The 27157-nt window shown below is 37.4% G+C and overlaps 3 protein-coding genes across 5 annotated transcripts in view; 1 reads left to right on the top strand and 2 right to left on the bottom strand.

Annotated features, from left to right (window-relative positions):
• The window catches only part of LOC133527134 (ADP-ribosylation factor-like protein 5B), a 28044-nt gene extending 26141 nt beyond the window's left edge, over positions 1–1903 (bottom strand). The window contains exon 1 of the mRNA XM_061864024.1: positions 122–1903. Within this exon, the coding sequence (XP_061720008.1) occupies positions 122–167 (46 nt within the window). The 5' untranslated portion in view covers positions 168–1903. The remainder of the gene's footprint in view (positions 1–121) is intronic.
• Positions 1904–3423: 1520 nt separating this feature from the next.
• Positions 3424–21292, bottom strand: LOC133526820 (alpha-mannosidase 2-like). 2 transcript variants are annotated; one of them, XM_061863621.1, is made up of 6 exons: positions 20342–21287; positions 19137–19918; positions 12655–12747; positions 11408–11602; positions 10498–10609; positions 3424–7286 (listed from the first exon to the last, which is right to left on the bottom strand). In XM_061863621.1, exons 1-6 carry the CDS (start codon positions 20436–20438, stop codon positions 4624–4626), a joined length of 3942 nt encoding a protein of 1313 aa, XP_061719605.1. In that variant the 5' UTR covers positions 20439–21287; the 3' UTR covers positions 3424–4623. The 2 variants fall into 2 exon arrangements, with proteins under 2 accessions (XP_061719605.1, XP_061719612.1); XM_061863628.1 differs by having other exon boundaries at positions 7167–10609; positions 20342–21292.
• A 680-nt stretch (positions 21293–21972) lies between these two features.
• Positions 21973–27157, top strand: LOC133526918 (breast cancer anti-estrogen resistance protein 3 homolog). 2 transcript variants are annotated; one of them, XM_061863785.1, is made up of 6 exons: positions 21977–22571; positions 23144–23371; positions 23444–24441; positions 24519–24687; positions 25188–25365; positions 25450–27157. In XM_061863785.1, the coding sequence occupies exons 1-6, from the start codon at positions 22569–22571 to the stop codon at positions 25809–25811; spliced, it is 1938 nt and encodes a 645-aa protein (XP_061719769.1). In that variant the 5' UTR covers positions 21977–22568; the 3' UTR covers positions 25812–27157. The 2 variants fall into 2 exon arrangements, with proteins under 2 accessions (XP_061719760.1, XP_061719769.1); XM_061863776.1 differs by having other exon boundaries at positions 21973–22571; positions 25188–27157.

Here is a 27157-nt window from a genome sequence, read left to right as displayed (position 1 = left end):
AATATGAGAAAAGGGCTTGATCGACTTCGGCGTGCTGTATTTAATGTGACATAAATTTCAGTATTGTTTTGACAGGGTTAGATTAGTACAAAAGATCTGGTTTCGAGTGATAAATAATTACCTTCGTTCCCGAAGAGACTCCATATTTTTGAAATTAGTAATCCCATCGCAGCCTGGATGTAGCAAAACGAGGGTGGGTTGTACACAGTCGACAAAAATGCTATATGGAAGGTAAACTACTTGTTTCACATCTGAACCTCATCTGATGATCTGACCACTTTTGCTTTGTCCTTATGTACCGTTAATTAACTAACCTAGACACTTATCTTACACTTCTCACAATTATTTGGAGTAAAACTATTTAGACTACTTAAATTATAGTTTAGTAGAAAAAATATGTTACAATTTACACGTCAAACGGCTCTGAATTCGACATTTTGGACTAAATACAAGGTGAATGAATGGGAAGGGCATGGGTAAAAGAGAAGAGAGAGGTAATGTGGGGTCTATTTTATAAGTCTAATAGAACTCTAATGAAGTTTTCGCCAGATGGACGATTCACATTTTAAATAACCTATAAATATCAAATATTATATTTACTGTAAGATTCGTAATACATAATTTCTTTAAACATGGTCTTTGAAGTAAATCACAATAAAATTATTAAAATGATTAGTACTAGGAGGCCTGCGTTTCTTTATCTGTCTCTCAGTAGCGCGAACGTTTAAGAGAGATAGAGAGGCATAAACCGATATTTCGATTTTCGTGGTCGACCCCAAGATGATAATAAGGGTTTACAATGTTGCCACAAAAACAAACTTATCTGAATTTGCGAATTTCGGTTTTCGCGGTAAGCCCCCAGATGGGGTGATTGGGGTGATTAAATCATAGAAATAGGATAGTATAGAACGACTGTCAAACTTGGAAAGTATGACTAAAAATGAAATGCAAGTGTGTGCGAAAATTGTCTGTGCGAACAAAAATAGTGATGTCATGTTATAATATATAATAATAATAATAAAGCCATTTATTCCATATTTCGCAAATATACATTTAAATTTTGTTAGTTGGTTGTAGTAGAAAGAAAAAAAAAAGTACATAAATTAATTTGTTAGTCTTAATGCTAATGAAATATGGACCCCTTCTGGGTAAAGGCCTCCTCCATCCTCTTCCATGCCTCCCTGTCCTTGCCCAGCTTAATCCAGTCGGCTCCTGTCACTTGTGTGTTATCATCAGCCCACCGCCTTATTGGTCGACCAACATTTCTTTTTCCCATTGGTCCCTTCCAACGCGTGGTTTCTATGGTCCATTTTCTGTCCTTGAATCGTGAGATATGTCCAGCCCATCTCCACTTAAGTGAGAGCGCGTGCCTGAGAGCATCGGTGATTTTTGTTTTTTGTCTAATGCTTTCGCTCCTTACTTTTTGAATTCTTCTAATTTTTAACCCTTAATTTGGCAGAGACTTTGATAACACAAATTTATATATTTTGCTAATAAAATTGAATAATTGTGCCTTCAGAAGCTTCCAAAAAATAAAAATAAAAATCTAGATTTTCCAGATCCCGAGAAAAACTATGTCCGCTACACCGGACTCCGCCAAATTCCTGGAATATAATAGACAAATGGAGATGTCCGCCGAGACGGACATTGCCAAAGAAATAAAACAATATTTAGAAATGATAATAAAAATTTACGTATGCCCCAAGTGCCTCTGATAACAACGGTATACTAATCTGCCGGTTTGCGTGGTGGGGGTAGGAATATAAAGTAGTCAAAAATGCAAAAAAAAAATTTACTCGAGTGCGTCAGATTTTCGGAAGGGGTGTTAAGTAGGCCCCAAGGAAGTTCCCTTTAAAAAAACTGACGATTTTGGCGTGACGATAAGTTACGATGAATTTTTGAAAATGCAAAAAAAAAAGTTTTTTTTAAATACTCGAGCGCGTCAGATTTTCATAGAGGAGGGTTATCTCGGTATCCTGAAAGCATATTTTCTTAATCTGCCAAAAATGTTGGTGGGTTCTCTTAATCTGACCGAAAAAGGTTTTTTGGTTTCTTTTTTTTTCCTTTCTTTCTCCTTGATAAAACGGAGATTTTAAGAATGACAATAAAGCGATAGATGCAACCAACGTAAATGTAGATGAAATGTAGTACGAATTGTATTATTTATTGTATAAAAAAATGAAATGATATAAAAATTGTATTGTTATGTATGACCTTTACATTTTTGCTCAATACAATTAATCTTCTTCTTCTTCACTGGAACTTTCATATTGTTCTTTCATTTTCACTCGGAAGACGAAATGGCTCCTCCACACTTCCGGTCATGCGGAAACCGGCAGATTTTGTATTTTTAGTAAGTTTTAGATTATATTCTTCAAAATAAAAAAATAAAAAATCGCGCTCGAGAATGCCGGATTAACTTTTTTTTTTACAAGTTCGCAACCCTATAACTCGGCGGCGTCAAGGACTTATCGTCAGATTAGTTCAATTTAGTCTTAAAACACTAAAATCAACCCCCAATATCTTAATCTGACGCGCTCGAGTATTTCAGACTATCGATTTTTTTTTTACTAATCTGATCGTCTATCCTAGGCGCGCGTCACTACATATAGAGCTAAATACTTTACAAGGTTGTTCTCTTAGGTCTAAGGTATCTCTCATATCTTAAACTGCCACGCTCGAGTATTACCGAAAATTCCCCTATTCGCCGCCCTAACTACTCCCATTAGCAGAAGATCACTTACCTGGGGTAGTTGTACTATGTACTATTGTTTAAAAGAAAGCTTTAATACAAAAACGTAAGACCTTGACGACATATGGCATTCTCTAACACCTGAGATTCTCCAAGGATCAACCGACGTCTTATATCGGATCAGAAAACGTGAAAACGCTCTTAAAAAGTGGTACTTTCTGTGCCCTTTTTAACCCACAAAAGCTAGGGTTATACGTTAAGATACATGTGTGGCTTTCCATCAGGGAAGGGCGGTTATGGACCTTTCCACCAGAAAGGGACCTTATACACACGGAGCATAAAGGACCCTTCTCTGATGAGGGAAAGGCGCGTGTCCATCTGATCTGTCCAGGGGGCCTAACCAAGATGACAATCGTCTATCGACAAACGCCACGAAAAAAAGAATGTATCAGGATGTCAGAAGCTGCGAAAAGTCACCTATTTCCATACATTCGTTTTGGCTCAGGTACCTGCCGCGATAGCAGAGGGTGGTTCGATTCCAGCCCGGGGCACTGGAGGCTTTGGTCACTTTTTCTTATATGACATTTATTTAAGTTTACATTGGTTTTGATTGGCATTTTCTATCAACGAATATCATCTCGGCTAGGCCCCCAGCAAATGTGTCCGGCGGACAAAAATCTGTTTTAATGCCTTTCATTATATATCAGTCACATAAATTATTATAAAATCTGTTTAAATATAAGACGAAGCTTTAATGTATATTTGTTAATTATATTAATATGCCAACATTTTTTCTTTTAATTTTATACCTAATTCCAATCAGAGCTCCTACTTAGTGTAAATTTATTCGATAGTGATTTAGTCTAATTTTGTATGGGATTTAGAAACAGCGCGCCAAGCGGGACGTTTTGGAAACTCAAAATTTCATACAAAATTACACTTAACGCAAACGCATACGTCACGTTTCGCTATCAAATAAATTTACACTAGGGGCTCAGAACGTGTTCCCCTAAGTATAGGTGTAACATTTTAACTCAACTATGGTTTTATTTTTTTAATATAACATCCTCGTAAGGTGAGAGTCAGAATGGCGGGTGTACCTAAATAAAATTAAATGAAAACCATACCATATTTTTGTACCTAATTTGTACTATTTAGTACGTCCTTTAAAAAAAATTGTACCTCACGGTACTTAATGTTATCACCAAAAAAAACAGTACACCCGCCATCCTGACAGTCAGAATGGCGGGTGTACTTTATTACGCTATGTTCCCGTGGTTATTGATCAATTCTATAAAAGCCAAATGTTTGTACCTCTTTTGTACATACATATTCAATTATAATATGAGCCATTTTATTTGTGGTTTCCAAGTTTTACTCATTTATATTTTGCTTGCTATTACACTTTTGCAGGCGTTATAGATTTTCAAGTTATCGATCTCATTTTTAAGAAAAAACGCTAAGGTACAATTATTTTTATTAAGACAGGATTTAGTACCTTTAATGTTTAATCTGTTGAGTTCAAATAACTCAGAAAATCATGTCTTAAAAATGATTTTTCTTAGGAAGATTTCTTTGAACTGGCGCCTAGCCTTTTTTAAGGTAATACTAATACATACCAAAGAATACAATAATACTTAAGGAATGAAAATGAAGGAAAACAAAAAAAAAATGTTTAATATGGCACCGTTAATCGATAACAAAGATAATAAAATAATTATCGTCTCTAATACCTCACCCCCATATTTTAAACTCCTGAGGGTATTCGGATCTGGATGAATAATACACTTTGCTGTTGCACTGCATTAAATAACGAGTACATTGTATAATAATAGTAAAACCTAACCTAATATTAACCTAACGTATTTAAAATTTTCGAACTAATGCCAATTCCAGACATTAGTTCCGACTGCTGCGTACCTGGTACAGTTTCATGAATGTATTCTTAAAGTTAATAGTTCCATTGGCTGGAACATTTCTAGATTTATATATTTTAAACGTGTACCCTTGTTTGTACCCGCTAAATTAGTTTTAAAGACTGTTCTTGCGGCTGGAAGTATGTTCTGTATGGAAAGATTAGGATCTACGTCACAGTGTACCAGTGACTCATAATTGATCTGACAAGTGAAACTTTGTCTATGCAAAATCATCAAACCTACATTTTTTGACGAACGTTTTGAAGTCATGCCGTTCAAAAATGCTCTGTAACTAAGTAAAAACACGTCGCATGGATATGTCGCCTTAATTAAAGGAATGATAGCGTATAAGCAATACCCAGTCACATTCTTGTCTATCATAAAAATATCTATGTCGTAATTGAAGGTATTGGACAAATAATTCGCCCTGAAACTGGGTAATTGAACAGATTTTGAATGGGGTACGGGATAATACTTCGAAGTTCGGCTAAAATTTTCTAGTAGGATATAATGTCTTTGATATGTGGCGCCGCTGTCAGCGAGCCCTTCATTGACCCCCCGGCCGTCGTCGAAGAGGACCCTCCTGTCTAACATCACAACTATCTGTCCCTCTTGCAGTACAGTCACTCCTTGGGCATGGTCAGTAATAACAGTTAACCTTTGCTTTCGGTCTTGAATGTAGCTTAGTGTCGTTACAGGATACACATTAGATTCAATGCGTCTAGTTACATTAATAGTGCGAGGTGTGTATTGAAACCCGTTATTATCGATAAAGATCTCTGGAGGATTACCGTTACTAATATCAGTTTGTATTGACATAAATAATTCTACATCTCTGTTACTTGGTGATACGTCTAAATCTACTTTACTTTCGATGAAAATAGCGCTCGATAAAGGGCTGTTAATTACATTAAATAATTTGACAGTGTGGTGTAGCAGTTGTCCGTATACTGAAGTAAATTCAGTGATCAGTTGTCCAGTCAATATTATAAATATTTTTGTAGATCTGTATGGTTTCAATATATCTCGGATTGGTGGTTTTGTCGTATTAGTGTTAAGTATAAACACTCCAGAATTTAAGTAAGATCCTATAAATGCTCCGTAATCGAACACCACCTGCTTTTCCATATGGGTGTCTTTCTCTACGACTGTTTTTAAAAACCCAGTAGTTTCGTCAAATACTAGGCGATGCTTATAACTTTCCAGCTGAACATCCCCTTGTTCAATAGGCTGAATAGTAAAAGGGAAATATAATCCACTATTCATGTCTTCTTCTACAATGCAATGTACGCAATATATCGTGGCTGCATTCAGTGTTGTCAAAGACGTTTCCTTTACTTTGAAGAGCTCCATTGTCAACGGAGGTATAACAACGGCAAAAAATATTTTGAAAAATTGTTTTGATATAACTACAACATTTTCAGGGTTGTACTTCCATACAGGATTGACCTGAACTGTGACATCTTTTTTGTTGTGGTCAATAATTCGGATGTTTGGTATTTTTGTGAACAGTTCTATTATCTCGTATCTCTCGTGGCTTAAAGAATTAAACACTAACACGTTATCTCCTGGACTGATAGTTTTAAATATTGATATAAACTCTCCGTCTCGATACACGTACTTTCTTAAATAAGGGTTTCTTCTGGTCTTATTTGTAGTGAACAAACTAACCATGGTCTCCTGTATTTTCCAGCAGTCTTTCACCGTAGTCCAAATATTCTCGTGCACGTATCGGAGCATATTACTTGACAAGGTGCCGCCTATTACGTTGCGATCTAATAATCGGGCTACGGTTTCTCTACTTTTGGTTAATAGGCCAATTATATTTGCATCAATATCTTGGCTATCGTTTGTTGAATCTGCTAGCGCAAATGAAAACAATATTTCTGTAGATCTTAAGGTTGCTTGTAGACGCCTTAGTAAAATTTTAAGTAAAGGTCTGGATGTGAAATAGCCTGTCCAATACGCCGGGATGCCGTTTTCCACATCGGCAAAATTTAAAAAATCTCCTTTCAAACTTGGATACTTTAAAGTCCTATTTAACATTGAATGAAAATAATCTATTGGAGTCCCAAACTCAATAGTAGCTTTGTAAATATCACGATTAACGTTGATAAATTCAGCAATTTTTTCGTAATTATTGTACTGGTAATCAACCTCCTCTTGAGTTGCGAAGTGATGGGGTCCTCCAATTGGAGCAATAATAACATTATGGGGTGTTAGGGTCCCGGTCTTCGAATATTGCTCGAGAATTAATTCGGACTTCTCTTTTACGTTGTATCCGTGTACATGCCAAACATGCCCATGTTTAAAAAAATCAAAATCAGTGGTACATAATCGTTTATTGGGCCCACACGCTCCAAATCCGTCCGTGTTAAACTGTAAGTAGTGTGATAGTACAGAATTGCTGGGGTAACGATCTTGTCCTATTTGTTTTAATAGTTTATTAAGCTCTGACGAATAAGACCCTTCACCGATCCAGTTTTGAACCCAAACGAAGTCACTTATTTGATACTCTGCAAAATATTCCTCCCACGAGTAATGAACATTGGTGAAGATTAATTTAGTTATGCCCGACAAAGACAATAGATAGGCCTGTGTGGGACTGTGGGTGACACTGTTGGTGAGCCACGCCACGTCTGGTGCATAGTTCAGGTGCTCCGCAAGCCATTGGTGTCCTAGAAACAAAATAACCGTTAAGTTCCCTAACTTAACTTACAACTGCCTTCATGGGATCCCAATCTAGAAACACTATATAAAATCGCGGGACTGTATGATTTCTATAATATTTAGTTACTTTTAATATCCAAAAACAAAGAAATAAACATACATAATAAAACTTACTAACAACTTAAAGATAAAAAAATATTGGCCCAAATCGCCGTCAATGGGCAAGGTGCCTAGAAGGCTGGCCGTATTTCCCCGCTGTATGGCGATACTTATACGCTGTGCGAAATAGTGGCCAGCCCTCTGGTCATCCGAGGCCTCTATTAGGCGCGCCGACAAATCTTTAAAAACCCGACGCGCACTTGGCCCCCATGGCCCCAAGGTTTCAACGCCAAACGCCGCAAACGTGTAGCTGCTTCCTAGTGCTGCATATTTGCGGCGCTTGAGGCTTTCGGCCGAGGATGCCGCAGCGCCAGCGGTAACTTTGGTGCTCGGGACAGGGGACGGTGCCAGGGTATCAACGCATGTAGCGTCCCAAACTAGCGGCCGACCCATTCTCCAAGGCACCAGTGTCATTCCGTCGGGTCGCTTGCCATCGTCCCTGGCTAGACCACTGGGCTCAAGTACTGCCGGCACTCTGGTACTAACAAGGGCCCGATGGATGACATCATTGATACTGGCGTGGCGGGGGATTCTTCCAGCGCTTCGTACGCACGAGAGGCCATGGTGGCCTAGGATGTCCACCATGGCGCCGCATTGACAGCGATGTGGTTGGTTAGTTGATGCCCCTAAACGTAAGCTAGCTGCCAGCCGGAAGGTATTGTCATCCAAAAAAGCGCCAATATTTGGAGAGGGTAATGCCTGCAGCCACAGACCCAACTCCCACTCCGCAGTCGCAAGGAGACGAGCTCGGTCTGTCGAACTAATTGACGTGTCTAAAAGGTTTTTCCGAACTAGTTGACAGAGCGGCTCGTCCCATTGCTTCTGCGAGCAAGGATTGGCAGGCGGATCCGTTTTGGGGCAGGTTATAGACCAAACGTTCTTGGCCAATAAAATAATAATCTTTAAACCATCTCAATATTCATATTTTTTGCGATTATTTCAGAAAATATTTACTTTTTCAAAAAATGTTTTTTAAAAGGAACTCTATTTGTTTTGATAGACCTATCTAACGATACCCGACACCATATTGTTACAGCGAAAAAAAAACCACTTTACGTGTAGGGGAGGTTTATTGTAAAATATTTTTTCCCCAACTTATTTTTACTGCTGTCGGCAATGTCGGCATGTCCTATACTCGCTCGCCAAAACCTTTAATTGCACAGTATGTCCTTGGGTCAGAAGTCATAGCTCGTGTAACAACTGTCAAAGACCTGGGTGTTACCTTCGACGCCTCTCTTACTTTTCATGACCACATAAAAGGATTAGCTGCCAATTGTTATAAGCGACTTGGTTTCGTCATCAGGAATGTGCGCGAATTTAACGATCCTAGAGCCATCAAACTGCTCTACACGGCTCTTGTGAGGAGTAAGCTTGAGGCGGCAAGTATTGTTTGGAACCCAGCTGAAATCACATACGCCCTTCTCGTAGAAAAAGTGCAAAAAACATTTCTTAGGTTCTTGTATAAGAAGTTGTATACTTACTATCCATTCTTATATCCGACCAAGTATTTGTTAGGATCATTAGGTTTTAATTCCCTTGCAGTCAGACGCAATTACAATCTCCTGGTGACAGCATGTGGAGTTTTACGTGGCGAGACAGACTGTCCTGAACTGGTAGGACGAACTGTTAGACTCGCTATTCCATTTGTGCCCAAAAAATCTCCTGCGACCGCGAAGTCACAAGCTTTTGGCCGTCCCAATTACACGCACTGTATCACATAAAAACTCGCCTGCTGTGCGGGCTCTAAGGCTGCTGAACTCCCTTCTGTCATGGGCACCAGATTGTGATATGTTTGCAAGTCGATGGACGGCTGTGTATCAGATGTGTCTGCGGTTATGCGAGGTGATGGACGAAAGTTGATTGTGATCTGTTTTTCCTAGTAGGTAATCCTATTATATAATCTGAATTGTACAGTGCTTTGGTCTCAAATGTAATGCTGTATATTATTACGTTTCAAAATAATAAAAAAATGATTGATTTATATAAACCATATTGTTGAAATTGTTGAATTGCAGCTTTTTAGCACTAACAATCACGGAGCAAATCCTCGGACGGACAGACAAACGGATATAGCAAAACTATATCATTGATAGCGGAACCCTAAAAATACCATCATCCGGGGTGAATATGGCTGGCGGGATGCATATTATTATTATTTTTAAATGCAATCTTACAATTGAAGTGGGGAGTTTTTATTTCAGGTAAATGTCATTCCTGTTTTTAGGGTTCCGTAGCCAAATGGCAAAAAACGGAACCCTTATAGATTCGTCATGTCCTGTCCGTCTGTCTGTCCGTTTATGTCACAGCCACTTTTTTCCGAAACTATAAGAGCTATACTGTTCAAACTTGGTAAGTAGTTGTATTCTATAAACCGCATTAAGATTTTTACACGAAAATAGAAAAAAAAAACAATAAATTTTGGTGGTTCCCCATACTTAGAACTGAAACTCAAAAAATCTTTTTTCATCATACCCATACGTGTGGGGTCTTCAAAAATGATTTTGAGGTTTCTAATATAATTTTTTTCTAAACTGAATAGTTTGCGCGAGAGGCACTTCCAAAGTGGTAAAATGTGTCCCCCCCCCCCGTAACTTCTAAAATAACAGAATGAAAAATGTAAAAAAAATATATGATATACATTACCATGCAAACTTCCACCGAAAATTGGTTTGAACGAGATCTAGTAAGTAGTTTAAAAAAAAAAAAAAAATATCAAACCCATACGTGTGGGGTATGGATAGCTCATCAAAAATGATATTCAGTTTGGAATATAATTTTTTTCTAAACTGAATAGTTTGCGCGAGAGACACTTCCAAAGTGGAAAAATGTATATCCCCCCCCCCCCCTGTAACTTCTAAAATAACAGAATGAAAAATCTAAAAAAAATATATTATACACATTACTATGCAAACTTCCACCGAAAATTAGTTTGAACGAGATCTAGTAAGTAGTTTTGTTTAATACGTCATAAATGCTACGAAACCCTTCATGGGCGAGTCCGACTCGCACTAGGCCGCTTTTATTATCCATATTCACTCCGCCATCCCTGTTCATATTTACCTTCAATGAGATTATGCACGAGGCCAAATATATGGGTTGTTGCTTCGTCAGATTCGACCCAACCGCCAGTGGTTACTTCTAACCTTCCTCCTTTTATAAATTTTCGAAAACCCTGTGGGAATGTAGATGATGCAAGTAAAGTTGGATATTGCACTAATTTTACTTAACGAAACTACAGGTAGAGATCTTAGAAAACCGTTAATAAAGCCTAAGAAAAAAAACATGTCACGAATTTTACAGCTGGTTGTCAAAAGCTGACGTTTGAGAATTCAATTAACAGATTATTACAAAACATGTCGTTGTATTGTATAGCGCCATCTAGTTTACTAGTCTAACTAACTCGGGGCCACGATTCTTTCTTACCCACTTATTCATAAAACTTTACAAGCGCAATTAGTTAGGTAATTTATATTTTATCCCTTGCTTACAAATGCATAAGTCAAAATTACAGATAAAGACAAAATTGAGGCTTGTAGCCCGTTTATTAATATCGCCATTAGACTTTACACCTCTTCCACAATACAAAACATCAGAAGCCATAATTTATTTTTACTAATACATTCAAATAGTTATTGAACTCTTACATAATACAATAGTTATTTACGATACAAGTGCAGAAAATAGGAAATTCACAACGAGTGGTGATAAATTAAAACACGACCTAAGGGAGTGTTTTAAATCGAAACGAGTTGTGAATTACCTATTCGCACGTGCATCGTACAACGTTTTACAGTACATATTGCTCTTTAAAGTTTCGACATATGCACGGAAAGTGCTCATTCCCGCACGCGTGCGGGAAAGTAGCACCATATGTACTGTAAATAGATATTATGGGTTATGGTACCAGTTACGTTTGGCCATTTATACTGGCGAAACCTAGAAGTATGATTGCATGCATAGTAACACTTACCGCGCGGTTTTTCTGAGTGGTCGTTTTCCACCATTTACTTAAATGGGATATTTCATTCCACGTAAAAGTTAAGTTAGGATACAAGTTCATCTTCTTCACGATGTTAGAAATGATTTTGTGGGCAGAGTTATTGCTATAATGCTCAAAAGTGTTCTTCCAAATAGTATTAACATGTGAGCGAGGTACTAGAATAACCTTAAAATAAACAAGGAAGTATAAACAGTAATAGTACATTACTATAGAGGCCGGAAAACGAAGGGTTGCAGGCCAAGTAGATATAGACGGCCGAGCGTAGCGAGGTCGCATAGGGATACGAGGCCGGCAACCCCGTTGCTCGTCGAGACTTGTATAGTGCATTTCTCAAACTTGCAATGAAATAATAATTAAAAAATAGGATAATGATGATGATGATTGTTTTATGTCCTAAAGTGATAGGTTATTCATTGTGTGGGTATTGAAGGGGAACAAAAATGTGATTATTTTGGCGCTACGACAGACGCCATTACGCTTTAATTTTTTTATTTTTCTTCCTTTCTTTTTTGTGTTTTCTTATTATTACTTTGGGGTCATTAAAAGGTGAACGAAAATTTTATTATTTTTGCGCTACGACGCACGGTTTAGGAGATACAGCCCTATAAAGTTTTTTCTTTTCAGTCATGCAGAAATCGTGCGTAGTAGCGCAATAATAATAAAATTTTCGTTCCCCTTTAGAAAAACCCTGAAATAATAATAAACAAACACAACAAGGGAAAAAAGCATAATGGCAGAATTTCGCTTATAGGTTTTTTATGGTTGAATGCCAAGACGTGCCATAATTTGACGTTTAAAAACAAAAGAAGGTTGCCTTACAGGCTTAGGTGTGTAAGGCTGTATGAAATTCCTTTACATATCAATCATATCATCTTTACTCATCGCACTATGTAGTATTTCCGGACCTAATTTGAAGTAAGTCATGTCAACATTTCATTGCAAGTTTGAGAAAAACAACATTGTTATAACCCGACTACGGAAACTCTTCCAAGTACTGTATACAGTAGGTCGTTTAAAATATAACCTACATAACGACAATCCCTTCATTCATCATATCAACATACTTTGGCTCTGCGATGGAACACACGACACAAACATACACGAATAAAATGTACTAAAATCATAGGCCTTCCGTAGCCGAGTATAAAAGGAAATAACACTCGTACAATGTAGTGATTTAAATAAAGTAAGTACCTACGTATTTTCTCACTACGTACCTTCAAAGGCGGCCATTTAGAATTTCTCATTAGGTATTCATAGCGACTGTTATAAATATTGTTCCAAAAATGTCGTTTCGTCATCCAGGAAGGCTAAGAAAATAATCAAAATAATATTAAAGTACGAAAAGTCATTATTTGATTATATTAACATCGCAATAATTAAAAAAATAGGTATAAATTAACCACAAGCATAAACTAAACTAATCAATAAATAAATATTTGGGGACAATCATACACAGATCGACCTAGCCCCAAACTAAGCAATGCTTGTACAGTCAACCAATTTGAATTCTAGGCCACTATAGAACCTTGTCGCTTTAACTACTAGATACTTGACACGCATCACTCAATAAGCACTGTCGTAGAAGTATTATGGCATGGTTCTATAGTGGCCTAGGAATCAAATTGGTTGACTGTACCTTGGGTACTAGGCGACGATATACATACGTATATAAATAAATAAATACTAAGTCCGCCATTTGTACCTTTGTATTGTGCAATAAAGATTAAATAAATAAATACTTATATACATATAACAAACACCCATGACTCAGGAACAAATATTTGTGTTCATTACACAAATAAATGCCCTTACCGGGATTCGAACCCTGCACCATTCGGGCTTCAGTCACAGGTCACTACCCACTAGGCCAGACCGGTCGTCAAATATAATAAAACCGTTAATTCCATTAATTCAACCTGCTTCCTCATATGCTTATAGGAAACTAGCTTCTGCCCGCATGCGTCGGCATCGAATGATGATTGACAAAAACTATCCTATGTCCCATCCAGGCCTCAAACTATCTTCATACCATCAGCGCAGAATGTGAAAAATGCATAGTTCTAATGGCTTTAAGCAACTCGCATCACAAGTATTCCGGTTTGCAAAAAAATCTAGTTTTTATGTTTCCAGAACCCCTAGCGTAAATTGATGCGATATCGTGACGTGACGTACGCGTTTGCGTCAACTCTCATTTTGTATGGGATTTATATACAGCGCGCCAAGCGGGACATTTTGGTTCAAAATCCCATACAAAATGAGGCTAAACGCAAACGTCTACGTCACGTCATGCTATCGAATAAATTTACACCAGGGGTACTGATGTCATAGTTGACCCGGGTATTTAGGTGCAGAAAATTGTATAATAATTTTAAGTCATAAAACTAAGCCGCATATTTTATTTTTGTTTATACTTAAGTATATAATATTAATGTGAATGAAATGCTTAACTTTTACAAATTTTCGTTACTATACTGTGAATAATGTACACCCTTGTTCATAAAACTTGACGGGCCTGAATTAGTTAATAGTTATTTGTACAACAAGAGAGCAAAGTTTGATATTTCTTCGAGTGCTCGTTTTGAGTCCCGTGCAAGCGAAAGATCCTATAATAGATTCACGAGCGTAGCGAGTGAATCTAATTTAGAATCTTGAGCGTAGTAAGGGACTCAAAAGCGCACGAGATGCATATAACTTTGATCTCGTGTAGTACACAAAATTTTTCACGTCAGTCAGCCATCGAAAAATACAACCTGAAAAAATGTAATCCGTCTTCATCACTATTTCACTCATGTTTTCTGAAGGTATTCTAACAATTAACTTTAATAACCGCAATAAAACAAAACGAAAGAAATTTCAATAAAATGATACGAAAGTAATGAATTAACGAACATCAATTGACAGTTCAATCGTCAACTTTTTTTGTTAAAAAACAACTTTGTAAGATACGGTCCGAATTGCGGATACTACTATTTGTCAACTATAGTAGAGATCGTTAAAAGTCGTTAAGTATAATTATTTACTGGGTAACAATTACGTAAATTTGTATAAGTACATTGTTTTGATTGTATAGTATAATACGTAAAATATGGTATTATTATTAAATTTTAAACTTTTATTTTATTAATTAATTATTACGAATGATGACTCGTAGGGTGTTTTGGAACGATGCGGTCTGACTTATTTCGGGGGTCTATTATAAACCGTCAATATATCGTTGAATTACGTATGCACTTTTTTTGTCTCTTTCTTTTTGCTAATGACGTGAAAGGGACAAAGTCAATAGAATCCAAATACTTCGAACTTGTATTAGGCCCCGCACGTTGAAATGACATTCGAATATGAAGGTCACTTGAATGTTATTTTGTCTCACTCAGTGAGCAAAATGCGATTTTGCTCACTGTTTTTAAGCAGCAAATTACCCTTGTTCCAGCTGCTGACGTGAAAATTATGTTTTATCACGCTTGATTAAACATGTCTTTATTTATAGAATGAATATCACAATCTAATTCCGTGGAATCCAGAAGATATTTTATATTACAATTTAAAAATTTCTTTCAGGGTTGTCACTTGTATATTAATATGATATATTTTAATCGGATTAAATAGTTTATCATTATTAGATATATATTTATAATTGGCATACCTATATGTAATATTTTTAAACATGTACGCTGTGACTATTTACGAACTGTCGTTACCGTATTAAGCAAATTTAGTACCTAACTAAGATTTGACTTATCTAAATGCAAGTAATAACAGAGGCAGGAAATGAGATTTGTATGCAAATACGAGTAAGTATTAAATATAATTAGGAGTTAAATCTGTCAATATAAGGTAGAAGTACTAGTGCTCGACGCTGCACTAGTACTCGACATGGGCACTTTATGTCAAAGTGACAAGGATTAAGTTAAAAATCTTCAGTTTTCAAATTTAACCTATATTTCCATGAAATAAAGTGCCCATGTCGGTGACTAGTGCAGGGTCGAGCACTAGTACTTCTACCTTAATAAAACCAGAAGTAGGTACACTTTAAGCCTTAAAGTTTAAGGTATCACCATGAGAGCTGACATGACATACTATGTCATGTAACGAAAAGCAACTTAAACAGCAAGCTGCAAGATTGAACAAAAAGGTTTTTGAAGGCATTTGACTTAACTAATTGCGTGTAATCATTCACTTCAACTCTCCTGGCGATACCTGTACAGGATTCTCAAAACAAAAAATTAAACACAATATGACGTTACGTTATGAATAATGGCGCCTTCATGTGAACTACCCTCGAGTTTAACAATATTAAACAAAGAACACTGCAATGGATTTTGTTAGCATTAGAACCGGAGCTGTCGGTACAATAATAATTTATTCGTTCAATTTAATGTTTTTAAAATTGTTAAAAGTAGCATAGTTTTATGTTATTTCACTTCTGGATTACGTGTTTATAGTCCAATATTGGTCCGGATACAAACATAAATAATCCAATCGTAAACTTCAAAGAAGATCAGCTGCAAGTTTCGTGATTTACCTGATTCCAATACCAATGATGAAATTAGTAAAACCCTTTGTCCATCTTTTACTATTTTTTTAGACACTCTCAATGTATACGTATATTTGGAGACCTGAATATAAGATAAAAATATTTTTATTGCACAAAAAAGGACACAGAAAAAGTATAAGTACCGCAGTTGTTCTTAGGAGTTAGTGCATAACTAGGTTGACAATAGTTTCCAGGAGTCCCCGCACTAGGTTAGGCCTGTATCGCGGGAGACCAGATGTACATTTAAATGTCATGCTATTCAACGAAAAACATTACATTTTAGGCATTGATACATGCAATTTTAAGCATTATAGTATTTTATGCAACCGTTGTTTAAGAGAGGTCAAAAAAGGCGAAAAGACGCCATGAGTATTTTTTGACTCAGTTAAACAACGTTGCATACAATACTTTTTCTACGACCAAGCTCTTACTTTGAAATAAAATTGTGAATTTAACAAATATTTTTCATGTCATGTCATGACTTCATGGGTCATGGGCCATCACTGATATTTCTTCAGGCGTAGACACTAAGTTTTCGTCTTCATCCATTTTAACTTGAAAGACACACTGTTTTTTTACACAAAAGTTAAGTTTTTATTCGACAACCACAATAACCACATTCAAGAATTAGCAAAGAATGGAGGGTACGGGCGGGAAAGTGAATGAATGAAATTAAAAAAAACTTGTCTATAGTTCACTTATTTGTCAGAGATGACATTTAAAATAAGGTTGGCAACAATATTCTTACAATAAAATATTCAATAATATTAATATTTCATACAATATTCTTTAAGTGTTCATTACATGAAGTATAGAAAAGTGCCAAAAAGATACTGCGTGTACTTATACAAAAATGCGTTTTTGGGGAATAGACTAAAGACTTGTCTTGACAACTATAAGGTAGGGTTTTAAAGATGTGTGTCGGAAGAGAAGGGTCGTGCCCTTTAAATGGCAAATAAAAGTACGGGAGGAGAAAAAGCTACTTATCTATTATTCCATTATTACTATTACCTACTCTATAATTTCAGTTATATATATATGTATATTAGGCTGTTGCCCTAAAAAGCAAAATTAGTATTTAAAATACACACCCGGGGGATTTTAAAATGTGACAACCCTACGGCCGGATAACCAGGGTAAAATTAAATAGTATTTTATACAATCGTGATATAATAGAGAGCTTTTAAGTCGAGTACCGTGTTTTGGCAACGAAGCTTGCTGAGTTGCCAAAGTGAGGTACGAGATTGAAAAGCTTGATTATATCCCTATTGTAAACAATACTTTTTCTACGAGTCAATAAAAATAATACTTTAAACTAATAAAATCATACAGGTAAACAAGCCAAAAGTATACAGCTATTTATGATACACGAGCAGCCGCGATACCTTCATACTCGTACGCGCCTCGGCCGCCGGGACCCCGGCGGGGTGGTCAACGACACCTTGTAACTCATGAGACCCTGGTACTTGCTCCTTGCTAAATTCAATTTTTAGAGAGTTTTTTCTCGATTTTGGTCACCGTAGCCTATGGAGACTAACAAGCAATGGTAAGCGGTTTTCGTGGTCTATGGATGTTGCTATACTAAGGGTGTCACATGTGCGTTTATGACATATGAAGCGATTGTTTCTACTATACAACCTAAAATAATTAATTCATTTGAACTATTGTTTTGTTTCGTCCTTTTAACCGCGGCGAGCTGTAATTGGTCCATTTCATTATAGTTGACTAAACCGTTTCGAAATGAATATTATAGTTGAGTTGGGGGCCCATACATCAAAAGAACCCAATTACAGTTTGGTATACGAAATCTTAATTCAACCATTACAGTCGACGAGTAGAAAAAATAATCATTGCTCCTAGATTCCATGGAATAAGATCGTGATTTTAATTCTATAAATTAAGACATGTTTATCGAGCGTTTTGTGTTGCAATCGCGATCTAATACGGTCGAATTACGGTGTAAAAAAATAAAACTAAAGATCATAAAAAAAATATATTTCTATCTATACTTCTCAACTATTCACGGTATAGTAACGAAAAGTTGTATAAAGGGTAAAGCATTTCATTTACTTGTGTTTTAACAGAAGTAAAACAGGCCGCTTAGTGTTATTACAAAAAATATTTTTAAATGTTCTGCACCTATAGGTACCCCGGGTCAACTAGGACACCTGATAACATAAAAACCTTATACAAACTAAAAAGCTCTTGTGAGGAGCTCTTTTTAGGGTTCCGTAGTCAACTAGGAACCCTTATAGTTTCGCCATGTCCGTCTGTCTGTCTGTCTGTCTGTCTGTCCGAGGCTTTGCTCCGTGGTCGTTAGTGCTAGAAAGCTGAAATTTGGCATGGCATATTTGGCATAAATCAATAAAGCCGACAAAGTCGTATACAATAAAATCTAAAAATTTTTTTTTTAGGGTACCTCCCCTACACGTAAAGTGGGGTTGAATTTTTTTTCGCTTCAACCCTAGAGTGTGGGGTATCGTTGGAAAGGTCTTTCAAAACTAATAGGGGTTTTCAAGAAACATTTTTTGATAAAGTGAATATATTCGCAGATAATCGCTCCGAAAGAAAAAAAATGTGTCCCCCCCCCTCTAACTTTTGAACCATAGGTCCAAAAAATATTTAAAAAAATCGTGGAAGTAGAGCTTAAGAAAGACATTAAATGAAAACTATAGCGGATATTATCAATTTAGCTGTTTTTGAGTTATCGCAAAAAATTTCCCTTCATAGTAAAAAAACTTACTTTAATTAGATAATTAGGTACTGATTATGCATGCCTATTTGTTTAACTCGGGTGAAAGGTACCGTTTCATCGCTTGGTTAACAATTTAATATACTTTAAGCTCCAGTTCAGCTTATTGTGACGGAATAGTAACTACGGAACCCTACACTGAGCGTGGCCCGACATGCTCTTGGCCGGTTTTTATTATTTCAAATAAAAACTGAATCAAACTAAATGAGGGTTTTAACACACTGTGATAAAGAGGTAACACAAAGATAGAAAGAGAGAGACAGATACTCTCACATTCATAATATTATATGTTAAATAATAATAATACTAGGGATATATTTCATTATCTCAGCCTATACACGATGCTCCCTCGGCTACTGAACTATATATAAAACCAACTTAACTTTTATAATATAAGTATCAATAATTACCTCTATATCAAAATCCGTAAATTTCTTTTGTGCGTCAATATTTGACCTAATTGATTCTATGGACGCGCATATGTCAAATCCCTCACTTGACATATTGTAACCAGTCACTGTGCTGGGTAAATTTGTAGTTATTTCCAAAAAATAATCAAGATTTTGGCTATCAAAATCCAGTGGTATTGTTTGACGGTTTTCATTTGGTTCATCTTTTACACTGGGTTTTATAATCGTTGGCGATTTGGCCCGGAATATTCCTTTTACAAGTAGGGTATCGTCGGTCTCATACTTCCCTTGACTTTCAGGATTGGGAATGACTATCGTTTCTTTCGGTTGAGCTTCAATTGTTTGCAAATTGTTATCGTCTACTGCAGGAAAGAAAGGCGATGGTTTTCGACGAATGCCTTTTATATTTTCCCAAGTCGAGTCATTTCCTTTGTTTTTACTATGTTCTAAGGAATACAAGTCAAACTTTTGAGGCATTACCTTGGAGCTGTTTAAAAATATGTTTCTTTCCGATCTAAGTTCAACGGTTTGTAATTTTTCAGCTTGCGATGTCTTAATTCGGGAGAATGATTTTCCGCGTGTAATATCTATAGCCGAAGGAACCAGGGACACACGACGGAGCTGCTGGCTCCTCACGGGAACGGTTCTGCTGGAACTCGCTCGGTGGATATTTAACGGGTTAAGATATGAATGCCCAGCCATGCCTGATGCTGACATTCCGCTCTTATCGTCAAAAGGTCTTTGTACCATTTTGGATTGGTTTCGAACCATCTTTCGAAGAGCTGAAGATAATGCGATTACAAATAAATTATTGTAATTATTCAATAGCTATATTAAGTGCTGTAATACAAGTGTTGAAATTAAAACCATATACTCAGGTCTACAGTCCCTTGAAGCCGTAAAAAAATCAAGCTTCTAAGTTAACGTAAAACAAGATACGGCCGTTTATGCCGCAAAAAACGTATATTTCGACACTACATGGAATCAAAATGTATAAAACACCTACTTCCCGTTGACCTAGAACTATGAAATTTGGCAAGTAATATTCGTCTTACACTACAAGCACAAGGAAAAGTCTGAAAACCACAAATTTGAAAAAAAAAGTATATTTGTACGGAACCCTCGGTGGGCGAGTCCGACTCGCACTTTTCCTGTTTTTTTTTTCACAATAAGAAAATTATGAAACCGTACAGGTGACTACTCACTTTTTTCGTGGCACATAGTTATGTCCACTAGTGCGTGCAACAGCGATAGAGTGCCCAGAATACTACGGAAACTGCTCCGGCTCAGCACCACCACCATTGTGCTCTCGGACCAGACAGAAAGTGTAGCACAATCCAGGCGTTGTTTTGAAAACAATGTTTGACTTGTCTTTCCCTGTATGCAATGTTAGCTGACAGTTTTAAAACAATTGGTAGGGAAGTACTTACTTCTGTAAGAACGACCAGTTGTTTCCAAAATTCTTAATTTACCATTCATTTGTGGTTAACACTAGTTACCTACTGCATCCTCAGGTACTGAATCTGAAACCTTCATCTATTTATTCAAATTTTAGTGAAATCTAAGCCTGTCGAGAACTACTTTTACCGCGCAAAGAAAGAATCGAAGCAGAAGTCGGTCGACGAATAGCCATCCGCTGGAAAAAATACTGGGATAATAAAGAAAATTTTCACGACACTATCTCGTAAAGGCTTTCTTTATTCTTCAAAAATAAATAGCAACGTTTTATTCTCTAGTAGCAAATTTGTTGTATCCGTTCGGTGGCTGCTAGAAAGGATTTTTAAGTGATGATTTTGAATTCATCATTCAATTTAATTCATGTTTTACAGCTAGTATTTTCAACGTGTTATTCGTGTTGGTGTGATGAAAAATGTTGTATTTCACTCGGTACCTAGCAAAGTTCTTATGGTCCTTGATACCCTCGCAACGCTCAACATTATTATTTTTTGGAATCTATAGCTTGTGCTCGAGTATCAATATTGTGACGAGGAACTAACACATACAGAGAATAAAGCCATATTAAGTAGCTACAACATTCAGAGATGTCGATATTCGCAAAAAAACAATAATCATCGGTGCCCTAACTCATAATTAAAGAAAGTGGAAGTGGGCATTCCACGTTGCTAGATCACAATGTTCCTGCCCCTAAAGATTGTACTTTGTGGTATGTTCAATTAAATTACTTAGGTACTTTGTCCAGCAGTGAACGTACGTACGGAGGGAGGGAGGGTAGGACGTCCTTGTTGGTACTAAGTATCGCTAAAAGAGTCAACATGCGATTGCGTGACACACTAAAGATACAGAGATGTTTTCAAAACATGAACACATGAGTACCTACGATTGTCACCAATATTTCAGCATGGACGCATTTCAGCATAACGTTTAGTATAGGAAAGGGACATTAATTGGGCAGTCTAGGTAGGTTTTCTTTTTAGGGTTGTTCTTTTTAACCTTTGGTATGCTTTAGCAGTGATCTGTGCTTCCCTACATAAACAAGCATGTCAACATTATGGTCGTGTTTCGAACAACCAAAATTTTACAGTAGCATACAAAGGGTTAATATAACAAGGAACCCTTATAGTCCCCAATATCCGTCCGTCTGTCTGTCCGTCCATCCGCAGTTTATCTCAGTGGCCTGAAGTTTAGGGGTTTAGCCTAACCTAGCATATTTTTTCCTCAGCATTCTAACTTATCATTTTGTCATCGTGAGGATGCTGAAGAAAACGCAGGGTGTTACTAGACGTCAAGTGTGGATATTTTTAATTTCATATTCGTTTATAAGTGATAATTAATCGAAAAAAAATGCAGCTAAATTATAACTGCGAGCGAAATTGTAACCTGGGTACATCCAATTTGTGAAGGATTTTTTATGTAACTATGTTCCCGACTTCTTAAAAGACGTCTAGACCGATAATGATGAAGAGATTTAGTGAATTAAGTAGCGTATTAGAGGTCAGGTACCATGACGATCGTTAATCAGTGATTCTGTTTCGAGGTTTTTGAGTTGCAGACGAATCTCATTAACTTAATTGTAATAAATGGTTATATGGTTTTGACTTATTTAGTGTTAGTGGTGGTAGGTGCTGTAACTGTTCCATATTTTAGGTATCTATTACGTCAAAAGGTCTTTGAGTCAATCATCGTCTTTGATATCACGTACCCATATGCAATTTTTAAAAAACGCTATAGGTATGCCGCATGCGCTAAACAGAGACCCGAAGTTAGCATTTCCGGACGGTGATGCCAACGTAACGGGCACCGGGCGGGCGCCGGGCGCGACCCGCGTATCGATCCCGACACCCCAAGCGCCCCGCGCCGTCTCCGTGCCGGCAAAAACATTGCGCTGCTGTTCTACATATTATCTAATTAATAGCCTAGTAATGTGAATTGCTTGAGAATACTGTGCAAAATATAGTACATCATTCATTCATCATGGTGAGTAACCAGTGGTTAATTTCATGATGTCGAGTGACATCCAATATTAGATTACTTATACAGGGTGACCTGCAATACGTCTAAACACATTTTTTTATTCTAGGATTGTTAAAAATTATTTTAATCAAATATATTTACGAATATTAAAACTTAAAAAGTCCTAATTATTAGGTATTAGACTGTAATAATAGGTACTAGTAAACGGTAAGGGTCGTGTGTTGTTTGTTTGTACCTATTTGTACTCGCGCGGGTTACTGTTTCCCTCGATCTTCAGAATAGCTTGGTTATTTGAAGATATTTTCCTACATGATATAGCGATGGGTTTCTGGCATACATAATATTTTAACTCGATAATTCTAAAACTAATATATTTATTTTCAATAAGTAACAACATCAAGAGATATTAATATCCAAAATCGATATATTCATTATTAATTTATGTATTTATATTTTTTTTAACGGGGTTATTACGAGTAGATAAGCGTACGTGGGTATAACTACCGTAGTGATATAAAATATTATATTGTTTCAATTGTCTGTGTCCTCGGTGTAAAGCTAATCCAATTTATCAGGACATGAACTCTATGACAACATCAGGGCTTCTCGAGTGGGAGTTTTCGTTGCCGTCGGACCAGATAATATCGCACGGGTGGTACCACGGGGCGCTGAGCCGAGCGGCGGCCGAGAGCCTTCTGCAGCAGGACCGCGAGTTCCTGGTGCGCGACTCCTCGTCGCAGCCCGACAATTACGTGCTCAGCTGCCGCTCCAACGGCCAGCATCTACACTTCGTCATCCAGCGGGTATGATCATCACCTTCGCTATTTATTGATTAACTCTTGACGAATTAAATAATGTGAGTGTATTTTTTTCAGATTGTAGTACATCCAGAAACTGTCTACGAGAGATACCAATATCAATTTGAAGACGAAGCCTATGATACGGTTGCTGATCTGATTACGTCTTACGTGGGTTCTGGAAAGCCTATATCTGCAGCGTCAGGCGCGAGAATACAGTACCCGGCTAACAGAATAGTACCTTTGACGAACTATATACCTAACGATGACGCCAACTCAGTTGTGTCCCCTGTGGGTGACGGATCCGGCTATGGCAACCCGTATAGTCTCTACAGTCATTTCGCTTCCAAACCAGGAATGCAATTACGTGCACCATTCAAAAAGCAACGTTCCCATTCGCTGACACCTATTGACATGAGCCAGCATGCGAATCAAGCGAAGAGCGCAAGTGCAGATGGGATCATTCAAAGTCAAACAATGAAACATGTTAAAAAAATTCCGAGTGAATCAAACTCCTGTTCAGGCACCTGGGATGTGAATCTTCCTACTAGTCCTCCCGCCAAGCCGGCTAGATACGATGGTCCCAAGTCGGACGACAGACGATTGGAATTGCAAAGACTGTACCACGTGTCAGGATCAGACTCAGGAAATGGCTCCGGGGATTCTACTCAAAGCTCAGCCCATAGCGACCCGAATAAGTCAAGGATAGACTCGGATTACAATGTAGTAACTCCAACGATAAAACAGCAGTTCGACTACGAGCTAACGGAAGCACGGCTATTGCGATCCGAGAATTTGGACTATACCATAGATTCCCGAATCAACCTTGAGAACTTCCAGTCGCAAATAATATTATCAGGACTCTCAAAACCGTTGGAATCTGAGACTTTGCACACAATCAAGCTCTTATTACGAACATCAGGGCCTCGCATACTGGCGAATCATATGACAAAAGTGGACCTGCACTTTTTGCTCGATGATGCGATACAGATCGAAGGTCTAGAGAAAACAGCATCTGGCTTAGAATTATGTTTTTTGCCTCAGGGAAGATCACTGCGTTTAGATGTTATTGAAAGGTACCTAACTATCTTGATAGACATGACCGCTAATTACCGATTTTATTTCTCGTGTGACGGACTGTTTTTGTTCGCAGAATTGAAACCTTTCGGCTACTGATAGCAGTGACGATATTGACTTGCCAAACGGACAGGCAAAGAGCTGATACTATCAACGATTGGATACTTCTCGCAGTCGAAACAAAAACTGCACTCGGGAATCTCTACGGATTTTCGGCCATCATGTTCGGACTGTGTATGCCGCAGGTAACTTAATTTGAGCGTAATGTAAAATAATTGTAAATATTCGAATATGTATTTTTTGAATAATAATTACAGCGATAAAAATATGGAATACCTTTATTACATAAGGCTGTTTACATAATTTTAAAGAATACCGAAAAGATATTCTCATTTCTGGTCTAGAACATTTTACTTTCCAAGTACGTACGTACGTACGTACGTACTTTATTTTCTTTACGGTACGCAATTTCCGTTGTGATCTTTTTAAACTCCCCATTCTTTAAATAACTATATTTTTACCTAAATTATGCATTGAATGTACCCTCAAGAAATATATACTATTAAAGTACCTACCTAAGTATAGTCACGTTTTTTTAAACACATGTATTTCACTTTCTCCGTATTAAAAATGAAAAGTCGTGTTTGACTCGGGTGAAAGGCATAATTTCAGCCTCGGATTATTGAAAAAACCTGGACTAAAATGAGCGCCTTTCATCCCTTAACAATTTACTATTGAATTTTAGGTGGAGTGCTTAGAAAACGCATGGAATATTTTAAGGCGTGTTTACACAGACAATGCCTTCATGTTCGAAGCAAAGCTGCGTCCTTGTTTTAAAAGTATGAACGAGGGCACAAACCCACTACCACCGAACACGACTACTCCGCACATTCTACCGCCGGTGCTATGTTTTCATTTATTCGGTAAGAATAATATTAGAATCAATCATCAATTATTCAATTCGGTGCTTATACTTGAAGCGAAGACTTGTACGGTATTGGTTACAGATGGTGAGGGAGGCGGCCTGATGCAACCAGATGAGTCTTTTCCGACGAGCCTGATGAACATCCTCGCCTTCGACTTCAGCGCGACTGCAGCGCACCTGGAGTCAGCGCGCTACTTCCCGGACCAAGTGGACATGTTCAAGAGGAACGCTCGCACAGTGGTGCAGGAGATGTCTTCCCTGGGGCCCACCTTGGACCCGACCCTATTAGAATTATTCAAAACTGAATTTCACATTAATTTTCTTTGGGGCGAACGCGGGGCGTTAACCACTCCTAACCAGAGGTTTGCGCGGTTAACAGATATATTAACGGCGATGGCTAATAAACTTGCTAACCAGCCGCCAGAGTGTGAAGGGGCTGTATAAACAGCGACAAATTGTAGACACCTGTTGTGTGATCACTGATCAAAGGACTCAAAGGAGCATTAATACTCTACCATAAGTACCATATCATCTTATTACTTTAGGTACATAAACATACATGTATATGTATTTATGTAGCTTAGAAAAGTTTGAAATTCGTAATCTCCATGTAAGTAAGGCCCATGTTACACAGGCATCCACTCGAACATGTGTATCTGGTATTTTGTTATTTATTAAATATTATGTAATAACAAAAGAAATTATTAATACGAGGGGTAAAAAAATATATCTTTGAGGTTAAATACCTACCGACAAATAATGGTTGCCACCCTAATCCTAGTTATAAGTAGTAATCTAAGTTAGCTGTCCGCCAGTCTGTCAGCCAGATTTGGCCTGTTCAGAACTGTGACTGTTTTATGTATAGCGTAAACACTATTCGCAAGGGACCGGGCAACATTCGATATATGGTTACCTAGCATGGCTAAACTGACCAGGCTGCATAGCCAACGTGCCAATCGTTTACGCTTCGTCGCGTAGCGTAGTCTTATCTCTCTGTCATTGTCACCCTTTTTAGGGTTCCGTAGTCAACTAGGAACCCTTATAGTTTCGCCATGTCCGTCTGTCTGTCTGTCCGAAGCTTTGCTCCGTGGTCGTTAGTGCTAGAAAGCTGAAATTTGACATGGATATATGAATCAATAAAGCCGACAAAGTCGTAGACTAAATTCAAAAAAAAAATATTTTTTTAGGGTCACCTCTCTTACACGTAAAGTGGGGGTGATTTTTTTTGCATCAACCCTACAGAGTGGGATATCGTTTGAAAGGTCTTTCAAAACTAATAGGGTTCTTCAACAAACATTTTTTGATAAAGTGAATATATTCGGAGATAATCCCTCCGAAAGAAATAATCCTTCTAACTTTTGAACCATACGTCAAAAAAATATGAAAAAAAATCGTGGAAGTAGAGCTTAAGAAAGACATTAAATGAAAACTATAGCGGACATGATCAGTTTAGCTGTTTTTGAGTTATCGCAAAAAGTTTCCCCTTCATAGTAAAAAGACGTACAGTTCATCCCTTGGTTAATAATCTACTATACTTTAAGCTTCAGTTTAGCTTATTGTGACAGAAGAGTAACTACGGAACCCTACTCTGAGCATGGCCCGATATGCTCTTGGCCGATTTTTTATTATTGGGACAATGATAGTTGGCACGAAGGCTTTGCGTCCAGTGCATCATGAGCGTAGAATAGTTATATATGTACCTACCTATACATACACCTAATACCTACGTGTAAGTATTTATTATATTTATAAAATGCGTCTTAAAATTAAATAAACACATCATGAATGTC

This window comes from Cydia pomonella, chromosome 1 (assembly GCF_033807575.1).
Source record: "Cydia pomonella isolate Wapato2018A chromosome 1, ilCydPomo1, whole genome shotgun sequence".
Taxonomy (NCBI): domain Eukaryota; kingdom Metazoa; phylum Arthropoda; class Insecta; order Lepidoptera; family Tortricidae; genus Cydia; species Cydia pomonella.
The sequence above is the reverse complement of the archived record's forward strand: the minus strand, read 5'-3'. Positions and strand labels throughout refer to the sequence as shown.

Coding starts and splice junctions, on each gene's coding strand:
- LOC133526820 (XM_061863621.1), bottom strand. CDS start 20,438: ATGGTGGTGGTGCTGAGCCGGAGCAGTTTCCGTAGTATTCTGGGCACT. Junction 12,748..19,136: donor TTACGGATTTTGATATAGAG/GTAATTATTGAT, acceptor TTATTTTCTTAG/CCTTCCTGGATGACGAAACG. Junction 10,610..11,407: donor CCACTCAGAAAAACCGCGCG/GTAAGTGTTACT, acceptor ACATTCCCACAG/GGTTTTCGAAAATTTATAAA.
- LOC133526918 (XM_061863776.1), top strand. Junction 24,442..24,518: donor CGTTTAGATGTTATTGAAAG/GTACCTAACTAT, acceptor TTTTGTTCGCAG/AATTGAAACCTTTCGGCTAC. Junction 24,688..25,187: donor TCGGACTGTGTATGCCGCAG/GTAACTTAATTT, acceptor ATTGAATTTTAG/GTGGAGTGCTTAGAAAACGC.